The 25,160-nt window shown below is 41.2% G+C and overlaps 2 protein-coding genes across 2 annotated transcripts; one reads left to right on the top strand and one right to left on the bottom strand.

The window, feature by feature from the left end:
- Window positions 1-1,461: 1,461 nt before the first annotated feature.
- Window positions 1,462-3,907, bottom strand: FBXO48 (F-box protein 48; the record flags this gene model as incomplete). Its single annotated transcript, XM_018084400.3, is given in 6 exon segments — window positions 1,462-2,227; window positions 3,607-3,630; window positions 3,633-3,683; window positions 3,685-3,731; window positions 3,734-3,754; window positions 3,757-3,907. Coding segments are annotated over 6 exon segments (456 nt in total), but the record flags the coding sequence as incomplete, so codon positions are not given.
- A 1,704-nt stretch (window positions 3,908-5,611) lies between these two features.
- APLF (aprataxin and PNKP like factor) lies at window positions 5,612-24,878 on the top strand. Its single transcript, XM_018084448.1, has 8 exons — window positions 5,612-5,781; window positions 7,061-7,187; window positions 9,801-9,979; window positions 12,676-13,064; window positions 17,884-18,009; window positions 19,268-19,314; window positions 20,230-20,268; window positions 24,031-24,878. Exons 1-8 carry the CDS (start codon window positions 5,683-5,685, stop codon window positions 24,234-24,236), a joined length of 1,212 nt encoding a protein of 403 aa, XP_017939937.1. The 5' UTR covers window positions 5,612-5,682; the 3' UTR covers window positions 24,237-24,878.
- Window positions 24,879-25,160: the final 282 nt, after the last annotated feature.

Below are 25,160 nucleotides of genomic sequence, written 5' to 3'. Positions count from 1 at the left end.
ATTTGTGGGTTTTTTTTTCAGTAATAGATTTTCCATGGGAAACTTACAACACTGTTACTGCAGGTTTGAAGATCCAGGCCTTGTCTAATTGCATAGCCAAGTGTTTAATTCCTCATGTTTAAGAGGCACAGCCACCTGATCTGAACAGAGGTAGAGGTACAACAGATACTGCGGGTTCCTACACTCATATGAGAAGGGGGAGAAGCTACAGTTGAGTGCACAGTGAAATAACTGTGGTAGGACTTATGCCAGAGTAATTATTCTATTTAAAAACTGTATCCTGTGGGGCTATATATGAGAACTGACAGCTGAGGAGCATGAAAGGAGCAGGAACAGGGGATAAATGTCTGGGAGTTAGAAACAGAAGGCAACAGAGGAGGCTGGGTGAGAAGGGTGAGGGACTAGATCCATTATTATGCACTTTCCCTATCTTATGACTAAAAAAATTGGGTATTTTGAGGTGTTGAAAATGTACTGCTAGTGTTATTTTCTTTATGAATTCATATGCACTTTTTTCACTTCTAGTGCTCTTAAAGTTGGGGTGATAAATGCTGTGAGCAGGGAGCAAGGCAGCAGCTTTGGTGAAAAACTGATGTGCCTGGGTGTGGGTTTTGGTGTGTTTTTTTTCTTTTTTTTAATTTGAGCTAACTAGATATAACCTTAGAGCAGAATAGCTAATAATAGAGGAAGCAGTGTTGGCAATTCACTGAGCTTTGCATCACACCTATACTTAGCAAGGGTTCTTTCCTGTGAGCTACACCTCAGTCATGTTTGGTAGCAGGGTGACAGCAGAAGCTTCAGTGGATTTTGGGTACTGCATCCATTTTGGCTAATGCAGTAACTGTCCCACAAGAACAGCATCAACTCTTTTGGCACTAAAAGGAGATCTTTAAAACCTAGTGCAATGGGGTCCTGCTCCTAGAACTAACACTTATCTACAAAGAATAGATTGCAAAAGATGTGTAAAAAACATTATCCAGTAGTTGCATCATGTTATGCAGTGCTGTTGATGAGAAACCTCTCACTTAAATATGTTACTTATGATTCAGAAAAGGTACTAGTGCTTATTGACTGAAGACCTGTTCTAATGGGGGAACATGCAGGAAGCTGAGGGACATGGATCAGTTTTGAGGAAATCTGCTGAATGCTCTAAACTAGAAAAAGGATCAGGCAACATTCTGTTCTTGGAAGCATTTTAGAGCTACCTGTTTCACCTGGCTGTTATGTCTTTTGCTTGATCTGTAGATATGAGCACCTAAAACAAACAGCCTGTGAGCCCGGATATTTTCACCAGATATTCTGCAAGGGTTAAATAACCAAGTTTCATAACCATGGTAGAAGTCTTCCTATAGAAAATTGGTGACTGAATTTTGCAGGAATTTGAGCAACAGAGACCTTCCCAGCATTCTCCCCAGTTATTTTAGTGCAAGGAAGGTAGGGAAAGATGATATTCAAAGAGAATTGTAGTAAGTTGAATTTGTGGTCACTTTTATGTTAGATAATGTGACAGGTACATCCTCTTTTACCAGCAGCAGTTTTTCAAGTTGGTGCCAAAAATTGGGGTACAAGTTCAGAGATCCTTTTGAGGACTGTGTCCCTTGAGATGGTCACTGGGAATGTTCAGCTGATACTGAGGTGGCCACCTTGTCATCTTCTTTTCTTTCCAGTGTCTGTATTTGTCCTTCCTTTGTGGGCTCTCATGTGCTGCTGGTAGGATACACTTCAAGTCAAGCATACCTTACCTTTCTTTTTTTAAATAAAAGTCATCTCTTTCAAAAGAAAAAGTGCAAATTGAAATACAATCAACATATTTTTGACAATACAGCAGAGCATTAAATTTATAAATATAAATTACAACTGAACATTAGTCTTATTTAGAATTTTACATAAAATTAATATGATAAAGTGCAAATAAAAAAAAAAGACACCTGTAACTTCTTTTGAGAAACTTTCATCATCAGTTGAAAATCAGTTAAAAATCACTCAAAATCAGTTCGACAACTGCCAAACAGTTTGTGTGTCATTGGCAAAAGGTTTTTGAGTTGCAAGAATCAGCACTGGTTTCTTATCTTTCAAGTTCTGCTTCCAAGATCTCTCCCCATGTGTCGACATCCATGGGATACATGCTTTTCTCTGGCAAGCTGTGCTGTGAAGGAATGTTGCTGTATTTCCCACTCAGCCATTCTTGCTTCACTTTGCTTTTCCAGTAGTTCCTCAATAATGTGATCTGGTGGAAAAACAAATTGCTCAGATCTTGGAAGTGAAACAATTTAAGCAGCATTCAATACAAGTAAGTTTTGCCTTGGAAGAGTAAGGCTAGAAAAAGGATTTGGAATGTGCCTTTGGATCTCTAGACACTAAGCCCAGGAAGGTGTAGTGCTGCCGAGAAGCACACCTTTGTCTCCTTCCAACTTTTCTGTTCAAAGTTGGGTGGAAAATCAATCCCTGCCTCAATTCTTTGATGGTCAAGATGAAAAACCTAAACCAGGAACTCATCTTACTCTTTAAAAGAGACACCTTTCACTTTCTCTTCCTGTTTAGGTTATCTGTGACCTTTAACTCTGGAGGCTGGCTGGATTCTTCTCTTCCGTCAACCTTTTATTGCAAGAAAATTCTGACTTGGTGTGTTTGTTGCTTCTATTTCAAATCCCCTCCAGATAAAACAGACAATCAGTGCAGGGAGTTCCGGAAATTGCTGTGCAAGAGTATCAAGTTCTGTACACCAAAAGGGCAACCACTACCTCACAGTGCAGCAACTCTACTGAAATGTCGGAGCCCAGAACTGTGGTTTCCTTGGTTTCTTTTGCTGCTGCTTCTTTCTCTTTCACCCTTTCACTACCCCCCCACTCTTAAACACACCAGCTCAGTTGAGGGTGGGGGAATCACCTGGCCCAGAGTACCCTGTGGAACCTGTTACCAGATCCTTTCCTGATCTACCTCAGCTTCCAGGCTGGATTCAACAGTGAGAAATCATCCAGTATGTTCTGGAGCTGAACCTGCCCCTAACTCTTCAGACCACCTGTAACTGGGACTGTGTTAGGGGAGACTTTCAAAACAGCCTTTAAAAGCTCCTGCTTGTTTTCTTTTCCATACCCCAAATTTTTTTTCTCCTGGATGCCTGTCGCTCAAGATGTATCGAGGCAGAGCTATCCAGGATGATTTTCCAGGAAGCCATTCGTAACCAGCACCCCTATTCCCACGAAATAAAACCAGAGAGCACACATTGCCTAGTCAGCGTTATGTTATCTTCTCCCTCCCAGCCCTGTCTGCACGGGCTTTGTCCCGTGTTACGGCTTTGCTGGGACGAGGGTCAGCGCTGAGGCTGTGCAGGGCAGGGTGAGGAACAACCGGGATGCGACAGGTGTGGACCTGGGCAAGAAAAAGGACAGCTTGGGCAGGAAAAAGGCCAGCCTGAGTAGAAAAAAAGAATACAGCCTTGCCTTCCTTCTCAGTCCATTTTACCAGCTGTCCGGCTACAGAGCCGCGCTGTCACCACAGCGCTGCCCCCATCACCCTGGGATGGGGCGAGACGCGCCGATGTCATTTCCTTCCACATTCCCACCGCCCACGCTGGAAGCCTCGCCGTGTCCCCGAGGTGGGATTTACCTTCCAGGAGTAGCCGTTCCCGCGCGGTCGCAGTCGATTCTCGCCGGCAGACGGCCCGCCACGGCCAGGCAGTGGTGACCGCCACAGCCGCTCGTTGCCCTCGATGACGCGGTGCCAGCCCTTGACGCCGCGGACGCGTGGCAAAGCTCTCCACGTCAGGCGCCGAAAATCCGGGCAGCTCACCTCGCGGAGGGAGGGGGACACGAAGCTCCCCTGTCCTCCTTCATCCTCCGCGTCCTGCTCCTGCAGCGCTGTCTCGGCCGCCGGCGCTCTCCGCGTCCATCCCCGCGGCCCCGGTGGCGGGGCGGCGTCACCGCGGCCGCCATGTCAGCGGTTTGTGTTGGGGCGGACCGCGGGCGGCAAGCGCCGGGGCTGGGTGTCACTTGCCATTGTCCCTGCGTCCGGGTGCGGAGGGTACTGGATTCGCCTCGTTGGGGGCGAATCTCGCGGTTTCGGCCGCGGAGCCGGGCCTCGCCGCAGTCAGGGTGACGGCCCCGCGTCTAAGGAGGGACGGCGGCGGCTCCTGCCGGGATCGGGATCGGCCCGTCCCATCCCCATCCCATCCTACCCGTACCGGCCCCGCGGGCCGAGGTCGCGGACACCCCTCGCAGGGCCGGGGTAGGTCGGTGTCCGCTGGCGGTTTAGCAGAGGCGGGCCACGCGGCCCCGGGTTCCGGGCCTCGGAGCACGCGGTCCGTGGCGGGGGGCGGTCGGGACCAGCGGAGGGCAGCGGGGATGGCTGGGGGAATGGGGCATCTCTCTTAGGGCGAAGGGATGAGGGAGCTGGGGCTGTTCAGCCTCGAGAAGAGACGGCTGGGAGGGGACCTCATTAATGTGTATAAATAACTGTAAGGGGGGGTGCCAAGAGGATGGAGCCGGGCTCTGCTCGGTGGCGCAGAGCGATAGTACCAAGAGGCAACGGGCAGAAACTGATGCGCAGGAAGTTGCACCTGAGAGTGAGGAAGAACTCACGGTGTGAGTCCGTCTTTACTGTGTGAGTGGAACAGGTTGCCCAGAGAGGTTGTGGAGTCTCCCTCACTGGAGATGTTCCAGAACTGTCTGGATGCAATCCTGTGCCACGTACCCGTCATCTGGGATAACACTGCTTGAGCAGGGGGGTTGGACCAGATGACCCACAGTGGTCACTTCCATCCTGACCCTTTTGGTGATTCTCTGAGCCCCTGGAGAGCCAAAACCTCCCGAGCAGCCCCTGGAGGGGCCTTTTTGGGCAGAGCCTGGCCTGTCTTCTCTTGGCCTCTCAGGCTTCTTTTCATGAGGCAATGAAGAGAAAGTTCAGCTGGTGCCTTCCCTGGAGTACAGAGAGCTGAGGGACAGGTGGCAGTGACTCCCCAGCATGGCTGTGCAGGGAATACAGCAGCAATTAAACTTGTTTTTCCCTAATGCTTTGTGCCAGTGAGTTGAGTAGTGGAAGGGCAAAGTCTTGAAGGAAAAACAATTGCAGTTTGGGTGCATTTTCACAACTTAAAAAGCATTTTGGATGTGGTGGCTCTGAACTGGGCTTTTGAAACCAGCATCCAAGTGGCTGGTGGCACCTGAGAGCTGCAGACTTGTAACCTGTAGTGAGAACTTGCCAGAAGGTACTGGATTAATTGAGCATCTAACCCTGAAAACCAGATCTTAAAATCATTACCTGACATTTAGTGTAGAACCAGAGTTTGGGGAATTGCGCAGATTTACAGTAAAGCAAATTCTGAGCTGTAATTTCAGCTTTCTCAAAGTTTTGTCATGGCAGTGACCAGTGTAAATTCTGCCCTTAAACCCTAAAACACTACAGCAGTGGGGCCAGCAGTGGTTAGAGAGTCTTTTGTTCAAAATTCTTTAGGTGTGAGGGGAAAGAAAAGCATGTTTATTTCCTCTGTAAGTTGGTGTAATAAGATGTTGATGTTCAGTTTCAAAGTGTATTTATTAGTGACAAACATACAGACCAGCTTTTGTGTTTGAGTCAAAAGTGCATGTTTATATTTCTGATGTGTGAGTACCTAAAATATATTTTGCTTTGCCAGAAAAAACTCAAGAAGCTGATGCAGAAGAAGCACCAACTGTTTATGCTGTTGAGATGTCCTGTATTCCGTTGTTAATGGAACCATCACGTTCCAGCTCTGAGGTACAGGGAGCTGCAAAAATGAGAAATTATGATGCTGCCTCTAGACATCTGGTGGGTGCTTAATTTTTTAATGAAATTCATTATTTGTGTGTGTTGAAAATTACAAAGGTGTTGTGCTTTCTATACCCTTTTTTCCCCCCGAGAGGTAAATTACTGCAGTCAAAATTGATTGCTCAAAATCTGTGTGCTGTGCAAGTACATAAATGTGTTACAGGAGTGTTTTGGACTCGGTGCTGGAGCTGAGTACTACAGAACAAAGTCCAGTTCTGGTCTCTGGTCCATATCAGTAACTGTCCCTGAGTACATGTGAAGGCCTGGGGGAATGAATGACTGTTCCAACCAGCCCAAAAGCCTCTGAAAGAGGAGAGAGGAGAGCCTGGAGTTGGACTGTGGATGTCTTGGACTGGCTATAAGTAATACCTGTTTGTAGTGTCCTGGCAACCTGTTTCATTTGGATTGTCAGCTGGGATGGAGTTGTGTTGTCAAGATCCTTACAAACACATGGATAAACAACTCCCCAGTGTTTCCCTGGCTGTCCAGTAAAACAGTTTTCAAAGTGAGCATCTTTTGTCTTTTTTTTTTTTTAAACACTGCCAGGTCCAGTGGCTTTCAGACAGTCTGATAAATAGTGTGGGGAGCTGGTGGGATTTTTCTTAAACACCATCTGTTGTGCATCCAGTGCTAAAGCCACACATTGGCCAGTACTGGGGTACAGCAGGTAACAACTGCACACGACAAATGAAGTGTCAGCCTTTGCTGTAGCTGAGATCCCTGAGGTGGACACTTACTTGTCTGTCAGTAAGTGGAGGTTCAGTGTGATAGTGCTGCTTTCAGTAAATAATGAATGTGACTTTGGTGTATTTACATTGTTTTTGCAGACGGGATTTAGAGTCTGGTTGCGTTCTGGAGAAGGGAATTGCAGGAATGCAAGTAGCATTCCTACCATTCTTAGCAAGACTTTTCTGTTTGTGGGTTTTTTGTTTGTATTATTTGGGGTTTTTTGGACAAAGAGGCATTTGTTAAACCTGCTCTTTCTCTTATGTCTGTGTGTGGAAACTCTAGAGCAAGGTGCTGGTGAAGCTCTTCTATGAAAGTTTCAGTTTGTAGCCTTTTAGATATTTATTCCAAAGGTCTAAGGAGAGGGGATTTTCTGCTGCAAGAGGGTTTCTATAGATTTTGTTTTTCTGAGTAGGAACTATAAAAAAAAAAGTAAGTGGTCACCCAGGCTGCAACTGTCTAGAAACTGTGATCTGGTTTCCTCCCCTCTTTTGTAACTGGATAAAGGTACTAAACAGTACCTTTTAAATATTAAAGGTAAATATTGTTTCAGGTTCCTCTTTCTGACGATAATGACAGTGAACAGTCAAAATCTATTCAAAGAAAGAGAGTGCTTCCATCTTGGATGCTGGAAGGAGATCTCCTGGTGCAGAGGGTGTCTGAGCCCGTAATGACAGCAGGTAGGTTTGCAGTGTGGTACAATTGCATTCCAATATGCATTTCTGTGCTTTGATGTAATTTTCTTCCATTACAACGATGGTGATTGAAAGTGTTAATTTGTTACTTCTCTTTCCATCCTTTGTGCAGGGCAGCTGATGGAGAGTGACTTATGTTGTCTCCTTTGTCATCAGTCCTATGGGTGTGATAGAGCTCTTTATCATCAGTTGATTTTCTTTCTGTTCTTTTTTTTTAATGCCAGATAATAAACTCCCTTTGGACATCTGAGCATCGGATATTCTGTAGCCCTTTCCTATAAAGTTGTCTATTTCATGTGTAAATTCTAGGTAATTTCTGTACTTTTAATTCCAGTCCTTTTCCACACTTAGTGATGTTTTACCCTTCTAAATTTAGATTCTAATTTTACAGATTTTTAAAGTAGGGGTTTTTTTGGGTGGTACTGGGTGTTAGTTTTTTAACTGTGAATGAATCAAACTTGATCATTTAGTCCAAAGTTACTTGCTTGGAGGAGCAGTTGTTCACAGTATAATACTTTCTTAACAACGAGGCTAAAATAGTGTTGCATTCCTTCCTGTTCTTCCAGGAAAAGGAAATTACTGAACTGCTGCTGCTGTGTTCAGTCTGTCAGCAGGACACACAAGGGTGCTGCATTGGCAAAACCTCAAGAAAATTTTATAGCATGTCCAACTTTGGTTCTGGGTGCTTCTTACTTAAGCTGCCATTAGACAAACTTACTTCACGGCATTTATTGCCCTGATGACTTTAACTGGTGGAACTGGAGGACTAAAGAAGTGAGAGAAGAGGAGGAAAATGACTTGGCAAAGCTCCCCTGGCATTTCTGTCCTCCTCTGTGCTGAAGGCAGCACGCTCCACCCACCCTGCTTGTCCTTCAGTGGGGAGGTATGAGATGATTCGGGTGTGAACAGCTGAGTTTCCTTTGTTAATCAGTCCAAAGCTATGAGCTGTGGGTGGTGAGTGTGTGTCCACTCCTCTGTGTGCAGCAGCTCTGCTTTAGTGTCTCTCTCTCCAGCTGCTGTTTCTGCTGAGATGCTGTGGTGGATTTGGTTCTTGATGCCCAAGCAGCCCAACTGGAGTGTTTCATGCAGTGTCTTCTCTCCTGTAGTAAATACAGGTGTCTGTGTGCACTGACCTGGGCAACTGTGGCTTTAAACACCTCAGTCATGTGCCATCCACACCTCTGCCTATTCCTTTCCTCAAAAGCTAGTTTTGAGAAAATTATAAGAAGCAAAAGAAAATTTATGTTTTGATATTTGTTTTTTTCTTTTTTCCCCTGTTCCAAATCTTGACTGTTCCTCACTGGCTTGTTCCTTCAGATGTAAAAATTGCATGTACCAGAGGACTTCAGCTGGTTATGTTGAGTCCTGTACTGGTGTGATTGTTTTCTTATGTTTGTGGTTTCGTTTTGTATTTTTTGAGGAGTGGAGTTTGTTTGGTTCAGTTTTTTTTCTCTACAAGCACTATAACATTTGTTATATGTGTGAATATAATGTTTTTTACAAAGACTGGATGCTGTGATTCTGCTGGTATTGAGATTTGGAGCTGTGTGGGTGAGAGGTATCTGAAGGCCTGACCTTGAGGGAGCTGGGGTTACATGCAAACTCTATTGGAGCTGTTAAAAAAGTTATTAGATGAGGTCTTTCCAGCTTAGAATGGGATGCTTTGATAAAATAGCCAATCTCTTCTGCAAATCAAAAATATTTTCTTGAAACTGGGAAGTGGTTTGCATCTTTTTAGGGTGATTTTGGATGGGAATGTAGAAAGGTAGAGAGGAAATCCAAAAAGCTGCCCTTTTCTGCCTTTCTGTCTTCTACCTAGAAAAGTAGCACTGATCTGTGAGTTTTAAATCAGACATTAAAATTTGGGAAAATTCCTTGCTTCATACACATCACTCTGGCACATTTTTTTGAAGGAAGAGTGTTTTTGGAGTCTTTTAAAATGGCATCAAGTATCTTCCTTCTGAGTGTGTTTTGCAGCAGATGAAGCTATAGCAAAATCAGGAGGGTGGCCCTGGGTCTCTCCCAGCTGTATATCCAGAAAATACTGCTTCAGTACAGAGATCTTGAGGTTTCCTGAGATGTGAACTTTTTCAGAGAGACAGAACTTTATTTCGCTGTCTTTTTCTGTGTTGGTTATTGGCCGATGAAATGATCAGCTACCATGTGGTTGCCCAGGGAAATGGGCACACTCTGATTTTGCTGTGCCCTAATTAATGTCTGCCTGTATAAACAGGTGGTCTGAAGGGACAGTTACACCAAAGGTCTGTGGTAAGCCATCCTTACACCTCTGAGGTGTAAAGTGAGTTATTGTCACTCATACTGATACATTCGCTCCAGAATATCCTTTGCCACGTATTTATTGTTTTCCTGCAAATTCCCCCTCAAGTGTCTGTTTCGTTCTCAAACATACTTTTTACTCCTATAAGCAGTAAGTGTAAAATGTGTTGTTGAAACAGCACAGGCACAACTGCTGCTGTTTCTCGTGCCATTTGTGCCGTGTCCTGCTTTGATGTAGCTATAGATTTCTAACATGGTCAGGATTTCACTGAAGAAGTTGCATTCCAAAAGTACCCTTTTATTTCTCTTTTTTTTTTTTAGGTCACAGAAAGAAAAAAGGCCATGGAAGGGGAGAAAGTGTCATGGAGTCATTGAAATCAGAAGTAAATGTGCAACAGAAGAAAAGATTAGCTTCTGGAGAAACTGTAGAGCACTTTGAAGGTGAAGAGCAAGATCAAGGGAAAAGGAGCTGTTTTTCCATCCCTGTTCCTTCATCTCAGGTAACTTTTTGGCTCGGGAAAGAGCAAAAAAATGAGAATGTAGTTGGCGGTGTCATGTTGAAGGTTAGCTCTACAACATAACTATGTGTTCTGCTCATGGTTTGTTGTTTTGAAATACCAGTCCCTTGGGCAGCTCTGTAGCAAGGATCATGGAAACCCTCAGTGACTTGGTTTTCTGCATTTCCACCTCGGAATCTGGGAATCACACCCAAAATGTTCCACAGAAATACTAGACTTTGCAGCAAGAGGCAGGAAGACATGGGCCAAAGCACAGGTCCTAGGAGTGGCTTGGTGTGTGTGGTTTCTTTTCCTGAGAACCATGATGGGATAGGTGATGGTGTGACACTGGGCTTTGCCCAAGCTATTCCCATTCTAGCAGGTGAAGTTTTATGGTCAGATAATGATGGCGTGTGGCTCAGCAGCTGCTGTGTTTCAAAGGAAGGGTAGCATGGAGTGTGCTTATGCCACTGTCTCAAAATCTGAGTCAAAAAAAGGAAAGGGCAAAAAAAAAAAAAAAACCCATAACCTGAAATCCCAAATGATTTGTGGCAATGAGTGAACACACCCTGCAGTCCAGCTGGTCACTGTCTGTGCGACCTCACAGCAGTTTACAGGCAGCCAAATCCTTACTGACAACAACTTGCAAGTGAGGAAAAGAGAAGGGTCATTGCCAAAGAAAAACAAAGCATATGCTGGTGAGAGCAATCTGAGGCTCTCACTTGTATCCTCTAAGTGAAAAACCTGGGGAGGTGTTATTAATGTCTAGCATTAGAATTGCATGGATCTGTTCCAGGATCTGATAAAACACTTAAGGCAGTATTATTTGGTATGATTTTGACACTGAAAAAGATTGGGGTTTTGATTTGGTTTTTTTTTTAATTAAATCTTAAAGCTAATTGAAATGAACTGCTCATGGAGAGCAAACCCTTCAGAGTAGTTTTGGTGTAACAGTGGTCAATCTGGGAAAGTGTTCCAAGTGGTGAGCTTTGCTGTTCATTAGGTGCATTAATAACAGCTGCTGTGCTATTTTCTCTTCGTCAGATTATAAGGTGAGTGACTACATAATGAATTATTCCATTTTTCGATTTTTAAGTAGGAAGCCTTACTTGTTTTCACCTAATAATTTCATAAATCATTTCAGTCTCAAGCGCGGTGCAAGAAATTGCGTTCGTAACTTTGCAGGAGAACTAATGGGTTAGGGCAGGGGAAATTAATAGTCATGGAGAGCTCTGAAAGACGGTAATTTTGATATCAAAGGCCGAATCACGGTCCTGCTGTCCTATTTAAGGCGACTGAGAAAAGGTTCTGTAGGGAAAATTGTTGTAAGCGGCAGCAGCCGCCAGAGAGCGCTGCGGGCCCATCCGTGTTATCCCAGTGCTGGAGTGTGGGTGGCTTTTTAATCCCTGGATCACAGCCTGGTGTGTAGCTGATCCTAATAACTGTGTTTAGTCTCTTTAAGTACAATATACAGTACAATATACAATACACATCCAGGCAATGGATGTGGTAGAGAGTCACAAGTGCGAGCGGCAAATTAGGGTAATTTGTGCCTCCCTTTGCAAAGGTTGATTTCCTAAGCTGCAGTTGTTTGCTGAGCCTTATTTTGGGAGTTATCTTTGTCTCTGAGTTGAGTTACTAAATGTGCTGCTGTCAGGATCATCTGATATTAATGCTGACTTTGCCCTTTCTTAATCACGTTGCTGCTCAAAAGTAATCGTCTCTGGTTTTGGATAAAATTTTATGAGGCTTGCATTGAAAGGAACAAAATCAAACAGGAAACCACTGTCTGATTTTCAAGCTTTGCCAAACACATCTGTGTAAACTAAGTATAAATTTACTGGAGGGGAAACTTGGATAATAAGCAGAGATCTTAGAATAGTTCTGTAATGTATCACAGTAGTTCAGCCTTCAATGTAGATATGCTTCCAGGTAATGTCTCAGTTGTCAGGACAGTGTTCTTGTCTTGTGTTCTTTTTCCAAACAACACATCTCTCATTTTAAATGTACATTTGTTCCAAAATTTTAAAATGCAGTATGTATCAAAGCTGAACTATTTCTCTGATGGTATCTGTGACAGACTGTTTTATGATTTAGTCACGATCTGAAGCATTTCAGATGTATCAGGGTGGGTTTAAGCTCAAGGTGTGTATCATGAATTCCCATATATCTGCCATATATGGATGAATATATATATATTCCATATATCTTGGCACTTAACAGACTAAAATTGATTCTACTGTAGGAGTGTACATTCTTCCAGAGTCTACTGTATCTTCATCTATATAATGCCCATTAATTTTTTCAAGAAGACTACTTCTGATTGGAAGTTAATTCAAATTAAAGTCCTTGGACTGTTCATAAACTGAGGTGGTGAGAGAGGAGCTTGTGTTGTGAGGGAACTGAGGCCAAAAATGGGAGCTTTAGGATAAGTTTTCTTTAAACTATGTTGTGTGTTGTTTTCTTAACTCCAGCCTTTCATTCAGCAGCTCTGTTTAGCAGTGAACTTGAGCTTGGAAAGTGGATTAGAAGATTTTAAAGGCTGGACCAGATGGTCTTTCGAGGTCCTTTCCAACCTGGACTGTTCTGTGGTTCTCTGATTTTGAAAGCAGGAATGACGAGGCACAGTTTGACTTTTAAAGCTTTGAATTCTGGAGTGTAAATTTTCAGGTCCTTCAAAATGTAACCTTGTTCCACAGAATACATCTGGATTTCCTCTTGAGAATACCACGAGAGATATGGAAGGAAATGGCAAGACTGGAACAAAAAACCCTGGAAGTTCTCTGGAAAAAAATGATAGGCAGCTGCATAGCAAATGTTCTAGAAGAGTAGGTCAGACCTCCAGTAAAGACAATAGAATTGAGAAAACAGAAAACAAAGAGCAGAGTACTGGTTCTACAAGCCAACAAACTCACTGGGGCGGGACTTCCCAATATTGTGGTGCCCAGGAAGGGATTCTTGAGCCTGATGAAAGTATGGATTGCGAGACTGAGATTTCTGATTCAACCAGAAGTGCAGATGCTTCAGAAAGCTCCAAAACGATCCAGCATAAGAGGACACCTTGCATGTATGGAAGTGCCTGTTACAGGTAAAGCAAAATTAAAACTAGCTTGGGCTAGCTTGCTATTTAGAAGTAATGTATTAGTATCATTTCTCTGTGGAAAACTGTAAACTCATTACAAGTATTAATTTGAAAAAAGATCTTCTGGTGAACAGGGGGCTGATGAGAAACAAATGGCAGAACAATAATTTTAGAAGGGTAAAAGGAGGAGCCAAGATGTCTTGCAACTGCTAATATAGCCCAAACAAGGGATGAAGTACTGCAGCAAATTAAAAGATGGAAGTGTTGTAGGAAGAGACAAAGGTCCATTTTAAAAAGAAATAAAAGATCTATGTGTACAATACCAGGAACCAGCAGGGAGAAGAGATGTAAAAGGTTGAAATGCCCAACATAGACCCTGTAGTCTTATTTTATTAGCAGGCGAGACTTATATGAAAGATGATTGTATTTATTGAAGTTTGTTTTTATTTTTTTTTATTTATTGCCTGCTTTGTGATCTGAATGTTTAAAATACTTACTATTTGTCACCCTTAAATAATCAAGAATTTCTTTTATTATAACTTTGCTTTTTGGTGCTTTTTTTTAAGCTTTCATTTCCTCCTAAAACCAGAACAAGGCATACTTAGGAACTCCAGGTTAACCCTTAACTGGTCAGTGTCTTTGGAAATACTGCAACAATTGGGGGTTTTTCCTCTCTTTCTCTCCCACTCATATCCTCTTAATTCACAGTGGAGGATTTGTCATACAAATGTTCCAGTGAAATTCCCGAACACCAGTGCTGGGTGCCTGGCCTCCTGCTAGTTATTTCTGCCCAGAAAAGATCTGTGGTGTCCTGTGTTCTTATACTGAAGGGAAGGTGGAAATCTGGAGGTGCTCTTGAGACTAGAAAACGCCCAGTGACCTGAGAACTAAATTTAGGAGAAGCTCTAGATAAACTCGTGTGCTTTGTAAACACAAAAGATACGGCTAATCCAGGAAACAGGGAGTCCTGTGACTTTTTTTCTCCTTCCCCAAAGGGACTTCAGCAATAAGAAAAACACTGAGTTTGAGGAGAAAACAACTAAGCACAAGTGACTGTATGTTTGGTGAGCCTAAGGCTGAGATAACTGTGTATATCAAAACCATAAAGCTGTTGTGTTCATGAGCACATCATACTCCAGTTTTCGTGTATCTCATTTTTTCCCTTAATGATTATGATGAGAACACGTTTGTCTAATGAGACAATTCGGTTGACTCAGTACTACAAATGCAGCCTCTGTTTTGCTCCAACTACTTTTAATTTTGCTGAGACAAGTTTTCCCCTGTATGGGTATTAAGGTGATTTAATGCTCTGATATGCTGAAATATTCCTAATCTTTAGGAAGGCAAATCTTAGGTACAGGTAATAGAGAGTAGGAATCTACATGTGCACATTTATTCTTGGTTTCTTCTCTTGATTGTAAAACATTTGACAGCAGTACTTTTGGAAAGTATTGCTTTATAAGAAAAAAATGTTCAGAAATAACACATATTAATCCTACTTAGTCAAAGAAATTTGTAGATAGGGAGTATCAAAAATGTCAGCTTTGATCTTCAGGAAATGTCATGAGACTGAACCTGCCTGTTTGCAGTAATAGAAATGTGCTTTGTTGTCTGTCTTTGTATTTGCTTTTAATTCAAGGCTCCCAAGTAGCTGTTTCTGCATTGGTGCAGAGCTGTGTTAGAGCACAGATTAAGAATTAAATCTATTAATTTGATTAGATCTCTCTTATACATGTCCTAAATGTTTAGGAAATAACTTTGTAACCCACAGTTCAGTTTCTTCATTTATGAATTTGAAATCACTGGTTTTGAAAGAATCAAGCTTGATGGAACCTCTCACCCCAGGGAATCTTCTTGTCACCTTCCTGCAGTGCCATATTCTCTTTCTGAGGTGGCCTGAAGCTTTACCAAACTGAAAGGAACTGCTGTTACCACTGAGAGACAAAGTGCTCTGTACGTGTTGTAGCTGCCTATATTTGTTGTCAAGGAACTCACCCTCTGAATACTGCTGTGTGCTCTTTTCGTTGTCTGTTGCTTGTTTTTCTGAAGTTAGAAGGATAGGAAATTAAAAATAAAAGTAAATTCACCTCCCCTTTTCAAAGGCCACATAGAAGGGGTACAGGAGACCTGAACTTTGTTCTCACATTGGAACTCACAAATTTTGTCCACAATTCCTTTTGCCATAGCCTGGGATACAGTTCTCTGCAGAATGGGCGTGTGTAAATCTCTCCTGTACCTGTCAAAGCAGGAGATGGTCAACCAACCTTTAGATTTGTGTGTTCTTCTAAATACTTTGCTATTTGTTTGTTTATAAAAGTATTTTTCCTTTCACCTTAAGCTTATAAGTCTGGCAGCTAAAGACCTGCATCTGTCTTTTTTTTTTTTTTTTTGAGTCCTGTCTTCTAATAAGACTTAAAATTTAAAACTTAGAAACATCTTATGTGTAGTTGTGGCATAACTGCAGGCTTGAATTCTACAGCTTTCTTAATAGTGCTGGTAATTAATTACATTTTCACTACTAGTTTTTCCAGTAGCTGAGAAGATAAGCCCTTGAGATGGCCGTGAGTCTTCTGCATGGGATTGTGAGGAGTCAGGGATTCTGAAGTGGTCAGTTAAAGTTGCTTTAGAAAAAGCTTTTAAAGTTGCTTTTGGTGGCTGCATAGATGAATAGCTGTCTTAAATATTTCACTGAGCAATACTTCCCAACTTCTGCTTGAGTTGACTGCATTGATGGTGAAGAACTTTTTAAGTTTTATTTGCATAGTTTTTGTTTGCATAGTTTCCTGCATCATGAAGTGTGAGTATACAAATTCAGAGCTTCTGTGAAAGCAAAGCTGCAGTTACTGTGTCAGTATGTTTATATGAAGGCAATGGTCATAAAACTTTATTCTTAAAATAGGTTTCTAATTGGTTGCTTTTTGTGCAAGTAAGGCCTAATGGTTTTGATTTGATCAAATGAACAACAAATCCCTGTGCAGTGAGGCTTTGTTACGAACCTTAACTTTGTGCAGCTTACAGTGTGATAATGTGCTCTTGTAACTCAAATATCTTATGTCTAAAAATAAATGACAAAAAAACCTCAAACAAAACTTTTAAGGAAGAAGCCTTAGGGTTTTTTTTGCAAGAAGGGAAAATATTTGCTTAATATTACCTATGCACTTTTCTGCTTCCATTTATTTTGCTGGGTATTATTGCACTACACAGAGAAGTAGAATAAGTACAAATTCTCCAGGTAAAGATAAGATAAAATATGATGTTTCTGCTCGTCCTGAGCCTCTGCGATGGGACATGTTCAAGGTGCTTCACAAAAAATGTATAATTTGAGGAGCACCATCCACTGACCCAAAGTCTCCTGAAGCCTGGTGACAAGGTCTTGTGCATCACGACCCATTTGTTGCTCTTCCCTTATTTCTTTTTTTTTTCCTCTTCTCCAGTAAGGGCTGTTTAGTGTAGGTCTTGAAGTAAATTTCTGAAAGGAAAAAGAATATCTCCTAAAATACAATAAATTGGCTAATTGACAGCTACAAGGCCTTCTTTCCTTGGAGACTGCGATGCTACATGTGTCTTGTTGTAGGAATACAGATTAAAATTATTTCAAAGAACATTAGTTGCTGCTGTATCCTTTGGAGAAGATGAATTGTGTTTCAAATGACTGAGAATTCTTGCTATTATTGCTAGTTTGTTAGCTCTGTTCATTGAGAAAACAAAGCAAATAGGCTCTAAAATTACTTGGTTTCATCTCATTTATTTTTAAATGGGAAAAGAATTAGGCAGTCAGTCTGAATTTGGCATAAGAAGTAATGTTTCATGAGAACTTGTGGAATAAAAGATTGGTAAATGCAACCTATCAGTGGTTTCTAGTGAAGCATTATTTTATTTACCCTACAGTTTGCAGAAATAACAGAAAAGACTAGGGCAAGAAGCCTGTCAGCTATGGAAGTAGATCCAAGGGATACTGGATCTTTGAGAAGTGCACAAACAAACTACAGGTTATGTACTCTGGGAATAATTTTGGTAATCACTGAAGTCTTTTGTGGATATCTTTTGGAAAAAAAAATATTAAAATGTCTCACATTTCTTGCTTTTAAAGATTATGCTCGGAAAAAAAAGCATCTCTAAAAGAAATCATGGGGAAAGGGTAGATTTGCTTTTTGCACCAGTGTGTTCATTTTGATGTATTTTTTGGTAGTATGTTTTGATCTGTCACTTGAACTTCTCCTGAAGTTACAACATGTTTTTCTGTGTTCTTTTTAACATCACTTACAGCAGTTCTATGAAAGAAAAACTCTTCTGTAAGTGATGCTGTTTATGGCTGCCTTGTCTTGCGTGGTGTGTGGAAATTTATTGCATAGAAGCAGCAGGAATGGTCTTTCAGTGATGCATGTATTTGTGTTCCCTACTTGCTCACCTGGGATTCAAGTGCTGTAGAGCAGGAAATTGTGGATGCTGGTCACGTGCTCTCATCACTAACATTGGTGTGACTCAGCTGCACTTGTGGTTGTTGCATCTTGTGGTGCGACTTCATGTCAGCGTGGTGATGTGCTGTTCTAATAAAACCTATTGCGTATGTGTTGGAGGTTTGAAACTTAAAGCTGATGGCAAATGGGAAAATTCTTATTTTGACCTCTGTTGCAGCTGAGACAAAACTTTTCTTCTGTTATCCTGAAAGCAGGTCTTATGGTCTGCATCAGGTTAAACATTAAAAGCTCCTCTTCACGTAATCACAGAAAAATGAGCTGTCACTGATTCAGTAACAGCTTTCTTGTCTTTGCTTCTTGTGTTGAAGCAGAACAGTCAGATTTTCGTGTATATTTGTCTTTTGCAGGAAGAATCCCATTCACTTCCAGCAGTTCAGTCACCCTAATGATGACGACTATCATGACATGGAGATGATATCTCAGGATAACAACGACAACCGGCCCGAGTGTCCATATGGAACAGCTTGTTATAGGTGAGAAACACTGCACAAAGTGGCTCTTCTTGTTTACAGGTTAACAGTGTTCTCCCCTGCAGTTGCAAAATGACAGTAGAATAATGAGAATAATTCTTGATGTTAAACCTTGACTTCTGAAACATACCATGGTCAGACTGCTACCTTTAAAGCACTTGGGACTGTGCATATTTTGCATAGTGACACAGTGAAAATCACTGCTTTGTTAGTAATTTCAGCTGGCAAATGAAAACTTGACTCTTGGAACCTATTGAGTGACTTGACGTTCAACACTTCTTCTCTTTTCAGCATTCAGTAAACTGTTCTTTTATATAAATGTATTGTTCATGTATAATTTATTGTTACCTGGTGTTCCTGATATGTAACTTTTAGTTTAAATTTTGATAAAGTGTTTGTTGAGATTTTGTACAAAAACGATTTTAATCAGTATTTGAGTTGTTAGAAAGCATAGTTGAGGTAACAATAAAAAACAGTTTATGGCTGACTGCTGTTTTCTTTTAAGCAGTGTTGATTTTCCTCAAAATACTGTCTTATTCTATTTGTTTTTCAGTATCTAGGTTTTACACTTTTATTTAGGAGAGTTTCACTGCTGTGGAATTCCCACAGTGGATAAAAAGATATGTTTTGAGGCAATAAGACTTCTGTGGGGCCATGTTGAAACTAAGGGCTGCTGTTAATAAAAATTCTTCCTGCTGAGAAACCTTTTCTCTTGGAAAGTGTGGTGATCCTAAAGAGCATGTTCTCCATGAAATTTAACAAAACGAGGGCAGCTGTTAAGAAAAAGCCATGGTTCTATTCAGCTAATGCAAAAAAAGTGTTTCTCTTATAAACTTCTGTGAGACTTTTCATCTCAGGCTGAGCAGTGTAGGTTTATATCAGTAATGAAATTGCCAACGTGCTTTTCAGGACTACAATGGATACTTCATCTAAACCCCAAACTGTCCCTCCTTCCAGATAAGACAACCTCTGTGCTGTATTAGTTGGTAATTTCTTAGTATTTGCTTCATTCTTTGGGTGTAGAGGAAAAGAGGCTCCCATGAAACAGTGATAATTCTTTTGATAAAGCAACAGATATAATTTGAAGGTTTTTAATGTTATTTTTGTTGTCCTCCTCTGTTGGCCACTACTTGAAGGGAGCATAATCCACTGATCTAAATGCTATGCCTTGAAAATTATCCATAAAATACCAGGGAATTCTGGACTTGTTAAGTGTGGAACAAGGTGATGAATCAAGCTTTTACTATTTTCTTCTTTGCAGGAAGAACCCTCAGCACAAGCTGGAATACAAGCACACTGTGCCTCCAGGTAAGCCAACTTGTTCAATACTGCTCAAAGTGTGAGGGGAAAAAACCCCAAATCCAGTGATGGATACCAAAAGTTGCAATAAAATGCTTTAATCTACTTTGAGAATAAAATTTACATCTTACTCTATATTTGGATTATTTTTTTTCTGGGATTCTTTTTCTTCTGATAAGTTACAATTTTAAAGTTTTTTGATGCTCTGAACCAAACATCGCAACCATATCTGTCTTCTTTCTGTATTTTTTTGGGGGGGGTGACCAGTGATTTTCTTACTGTGAGAACTAATTTTTGCATATATGTTCTCTTGAGGCCTAAAACTGAATTTGAGTTCCTATTCTAACACTCTGTAGTCTTTTTATATTTTAGCAACTTGACTTGTTGAAAAACACAGGGGAGTGTGCTGTTTACATTTTGTTTGTTCTTAAAGAATTGAAAGAGATACTTCACATTTTTTGTGCTTTTTCTAGATTATTGAATCTGGGGTTTTTTTCCACATGAAATCCCAATGCAATAAACAGAGCAGTTATGGAATTGTAATAATGTATTGTACTGTAAAGACTCAGGATTGTGACGTTACTAAGGAAGGAACTGCAGTTATGGAAACAATCGTGTAAAATATATAAATGCTTTTAAATACTCCAGCTTTCTTCTTAAAAACCCCCAACCTTTGTTCATGACATTGGTCTACAGATGGCAGGGGTCATAACATTGAGAACAGTTTATCTGGATAATCTCTTGGGAATGATTCGAGACAACCCTTGATTGCCTTGATTCAAGACAACCCAACTCTGCTGGTTTTGGGCAGCAGAGTAGCTTTTATACTTGTAAGTGCAGCACAACCATTGCAGGATTTGTTTAATGGCATAACCCTTATGTCAGGGTTCACTCTGTCCTGACTGACAACTTCCCTTTCTTTAGGAACTGAAAGAGGAACCCGACAACGAACTTCAAGAAATGGTGAGTGTGTTCTAAAGTTATGAATGGGCATATCAGAATGGGGCTCAGCTGGTCTGCTGTGGGGTTTTTGGCATTTAGTAGTACTATAGATGCTTGCTAATACTTACCTGAGGAGAAAGTAGTTGTTATTTATTTTAGTAAAAACCCTTCTTGTTTTTTTACAAGTGATACTGCTTCAATTGAATTTGTGCCAGGCTTTCTGGATAATTCTCTCTGTACTTCCCTGGAAGCAGGCAAGCAAACAAACAAGCTTTTTAAGGGTAGACACATGTGGCTAAATCAATTCTTCCTTCCTTACACAGGGGCCATAGTAGGATGAAAACAATCCAATATTTCATACAAACCTAGTTAAGGTTTTCTCATAAAGATTGATTACTTCTGAAACGTGTAGATATTCCTTCTGCATTCCATTGACTTTGAAATAACTTTCAAGTGATAATCTGTGCATATGAACTTTTCTTACAATTAGGTATTGATATTTCAGGGTAAATACTGGCTTGTTAGGACTAAAGTGAAAGAAGTTTGTATGTTGTACATGCACACTCTAGTTTTAAATACTCTTTAGGGCTGTTTCCAGGATTCTTTTGTGTCTCAGCTTCTAAATGTGAAGCTTCTTATTCTTTCTAAAATAATTTAAAAGTGGGCTTTAAAGAGCAGTCTGAAAGTGTGATGCTATGCAGTCTTTGCTTTCACTGGCCTGAGCAAGACAGGAAGGTGTGGAACTGCTGCATGTTGAGAGGGAGTGGGAACTGGCTTGTCTTCCTTGAGATCACCAAGGTGTGGATGGGCATTTCCTAAAGAATTCCTCAAATGAGATCTGCCTTCTAGAGAAAATAAATGAAAGTGCAAATAGTTGTAGTTAGTTTTCTAGGCAAAGTGGTTTGGCCTTCATTTCTGTTGTGGGTGGGTGCAGGAGGTTGTTTTAAACTTCCTGCTGAGAAATTTCTCTCCCATACCAATTCCTTATCAAACATGTGTGCACTTTGGCTCTCACCAAATGCTTGCTATGGCTGTATCTGTGCACCAGAATACTCCGAGGTGTCTTTGTTACCTGTGTGCTTTGGTGCATCCTGTGATACAAGTACCAGCCCCATCTTGATCAGAGGTCCCTTGTAAAAATGTGCTACAGAGTGGTCAGAGCTGTTGGCAGCAGTGTAAGAGCAGTGAGTGGTGAAGGTTTTGGGATGAAACAGGCTGTGGGCTGTGTACATACCTAAAAGTCTAAATCTATCAAATTCAACTCTCGTTGAACCGGGGAAGACTTGATATTCCATGCACAGGGGAAAGAAGGGAATTAATTCATTAAAGTGCTGTTCATATTTACTGGGTTTTTAAAAATTTTTAAATATCATGTTGACTGGCTCACTTAGCTCTCTTGAGAGCAAAGCTTGTAAAAAGTGTAGTGCTCAGCAGGTTCACACCTGAGGCAGCTGTACCAAGCAGGGTCACACAAACAGTCAGGGCTTCACTAACCTTTATTTTGTGCTGTTTGGCACAACTGCACCGTTAAGCACAGCAGGGTTAATTTCCCTACATGTGTATTTAAACTCCACCAGCCAAGAGAAGAGGCTCTACGTGACATTTGACATGTTTGGTTTTTAACATTTTTAGTCCAATTGCTACCAGAGGGTTTATGAATTGCCTGCAGAGAATGTTCCGAGAAATAGTCTGAGGCAAATTACTGGGGGAGTAGTTGCGAGGGAGGAAGAAAAAAAAAAGTCAAGAGTTGTGCTGTCATTAAATTGTCACAACTGAATGACCTCATTGTGTTGTTGCTACTGAGATGAATGACCTGCTGTGACCATGGAATATGCAGGATTCTCCTACACACTTCTTTGTAGGTTTTCTAGCAAGCTGATCAGCTCACTTCCAAATAGAACTCTTTGGGAGGAGTGGTCAGCAAGCTTTTTCTCCCTACATGAAGGAGATACTTTCAGAGAAAGCTTAAAGGTCATCTTTATAAATACAGCACTGGGGAAGAGGCAGAATTGAGCTTAATGAGCAGTGTTGGGGACTGTGGTGCTGATTAAACTACAATGGAAAGAGGTGGATGGGGAAGACATGGAAGGAAGTGCATTGTTCCCTGCTGAAATCCAAAAGCATGGGTGTGGGAGAACATAGTATACTAGTCCTGCATTTATAGGAAAAATACAGAAGTCATAAGTATTGTGCCAGAATTCCTGTTTCTCTTGTAAAATGTCCCCACAGTGGTGTGAAAGTGAAGAAGAGCTTTTCTTTGCTAAGTAGCTCTTGGGCTTATTATTCTCATAAGCTTAGTCTGAGTAGTGGGATTTTGTTCTTATTGCATTTAGCATCTTTGTTTTGGCCCCTCCCCTTCAAGCCATAACTCATTCTGCAGAACCATAGTCTGTGATGAATCTTACAAGAAATTCTGCTGGTATGGCCATGATTAATTTCCACTGAAGTCTGTTAAACAATAAACTAGCAAGCATAAAAAGGAAGATAATTCTGGAACAGTAGCATTCCCAGTAATAAAAAAGTGTTATTGAGAGAGGCTGTGGTCTGACTGCACAAGGTGCCAGTGGTGGTGGTTGTTCGCCACACACAGCTGGAGTGCCTGAAACTCTGACCTAAAGCTTTAAGAGTTTGCTGGAAAGTGCTTATGGTTAATATAAACGTGAGGATTTGGACTGGGGTCTGTAGCTGAGAAAAAAATACATGTTTATAGTTTCATTTGAAAGCTGATGATAACTGCTCAACAGATAAGTTATCTGTCCCTATATCATTGAGAGGTTATTTCTAGATAAGAATGCAAAAATTGGAGGTATAAACTCAGAGGTGTGACTTAGTGGCAGAACAAGACATGACTGGAATATTAACAGGCCATGGCTAGTTGGGAATTGTGGGCATGTAAGAAAAAGGGAGATGTCATAGGCTTGCAGAGAAAAGGTTACATGTATCTGCCAAAATGCAGTGAAAATTACCTTGCTGAAGGTGCTCACTACTGATAAATAAAAGAAGTGAATGCTGCCATGGCAGCAGCTGTGTATGTATCCTACCTATGGATACCTACCAAGTCAGATAGGTAAGGCTTCTTCAAACAGCAGAATTATCCTGCCTCTGGGGATCAATTTAAATGTGCCAACATATTCAAGCAATGCAAAGACTGCTCAAGACAAACTATAAGAAAGTTTTGGAGCATGCTGTGAATGGCATCCATTTCTTCTAAGGAGAGGTTTCCAAGTATGATTCCTGCCAATAAAGACTATTGTGAAAAGCTGTGAAGGCAGAAGGCAATTTGATGATAGAGTGTAAGTTGTGAAGCAGGTGGATGGGAAGCAGACTGGAAAGCAGTGAGATATAACAGACTGAACTGGGACACAGGTAGGCTGCCCCCAGCTCAGGAAAGTGTTCAGCACTTGTTGTTTCCTTAACCCATATTCAGAAAGGAAGCCCAGACTATCCAGCATGGATCCAAATGGAGAACATAGGAGGCAAGTGATATAGAAGACACCCTTCTCTCACCTGAAGCTCAGGAAAGAAGTGAGTAGGAATTAAAAGCCATGTCAGATTCCAAAGACTGAAAGTATAAAATAGCCCTAAGTATATATAGATGGATGAAGAAGTCGTCTTTGATCTAGGATCAAAGTAACCATGGAAGTAAATCAGAAGATGTGTTTAGGTGATTCCTTCTCCTCTCGAGGAGAGAGACTTAACTTGGTGGGCTCTGGGAGGGCTCTTGAGTTCTGCATGTATGATTCAGGAATACTCATAATATTCAGGACATTTTTGTCCCTACAGGAAAAAGGGCTGTGGAGAAAGACAGTGCCAATGATGGTGAAGCCAATGAGTATGACCTCAATGACAGCTTTATAGATGATGAGGAAGAGGAGTGTGAAGCTACTGATGAGGACTCGGACTGGGAACCAAGTTCAGAAGAAAAGGACAATGAGGATGTTGAAACACTTGTGCAAGAAGCAGGTAGATTTGTTAAGACCAAAAAATAGCTACTTGGAACAACGCTACGAGTTTCCAATGTGGTTCTGTTAAAACATGGTTGCACAGAGGAGAGGAATTTTTTGAAAACTTTTTCTCAGTGATGTAGAAGCTACAGGAAGATTTTAGTGGGGCCGAGGGATTCAGCAATGCTTTTTTGTCCATATGTATTATTTTGGGGGTGGTGTGGTGCTTTTTTTATGAAGTGGACCCACAGGATGGAGCTCTGAAAGTTTTGGTTGTTTTTTCTCTTTTCTTCATCTATTTGTTTTACAGTTACTCTGAAATACAATTTTAAAGGTTGGTAAAACTTCATCTCCCTGCGCTTGAAAGAAATACTGGCATTAGGAAAGCCTAAACCATTTTTTAATGTTCCTTTGAGTTAGTGCAGTTGTAAACTTCATTATTCTGCTCCCAACCTTTGTTGGTTCTCTTGAGGTACAGTAATTAAGTACAGGTTGTCTAAATCACTTGAGAACAGTATCTCAAAGTGTATTGAACCACTTGGTTGACTCAACAACAGTTATGGTGTATTTGCTCCAATTACAACAGTACCTCTTTCCATGCCTGTATATCACTGGAATTGTGTTCAGTTCTCAGCAGAGCTGAAGTCTTGATGACTGACTGTATTTTTGCACAAATAAACTTGTAACATACAGTAGGAAAGATGTGTAACTGTGTCTCTATGATTTCTAAAGACATTGTTGGAATATCTTGCCTTCAGTGTGTTCACCACTTCCCTGAACCTCCTAGAAAGTAAGTTGAAAAGTTTTAGTATGTTTTGGGACAGCTGACTGGAGCTGGACACAGTCCTAAAGTTCAGCATGGGAATCATTCTTATGTGGCTGCAAATAGGCATCCAAATACACTCCAGCTGTTTTTATGGACTTTTCAGGAGGACTTTGTGGATGTGGTGTCCTCTACAATACTCATGC

This window comes from Manacus vitellinus, unplaced genomic scaffold, assembly GCF_001715985.3.
Source record: "Manacus vitellinus isolate BGI_N305 unplaced genomic scaffold, ASM171598v3 scaffold_70_pilon, whole genome shotgun sequence".
Lineage (NCBI taxonomy): Eukaryota > Metazoa > Chordata > Aves > Passeriformes > Pipridae > Manacus > Manacus vitellinus.
This window is presented reverse-complemented; position numbering and strand designations above follow the sequence as displayed.

What these genes read in the sequence shown, in the direction of transcription:
- APLF (XM_018084448.1), top strand. Translation starts at nt 5,683, where the DNA reads ATGTCCTGTATTCCGTTGTTAATGGAACCATCACGTTCCAGCTCTGAG. An exon ending in TGAGCCCGTAATGACAGCAG is followed by an intron (nt 7,188 to 9,800) that starts GTAGGTTTGCAG and finishes TTTTTTTTTTAG; the next exon opens with GTCACAGAAAGAAAAAAGGC. An exon ending in ACAACGAACTTCAAGAAATG is followed by an intron (nt 20,269 to 24,030) that starts GTGAGTGTGTTC and finishes TTGTCCCTACAG; the next exon opens with GAAAAAGGGCTGTGGAGAAA.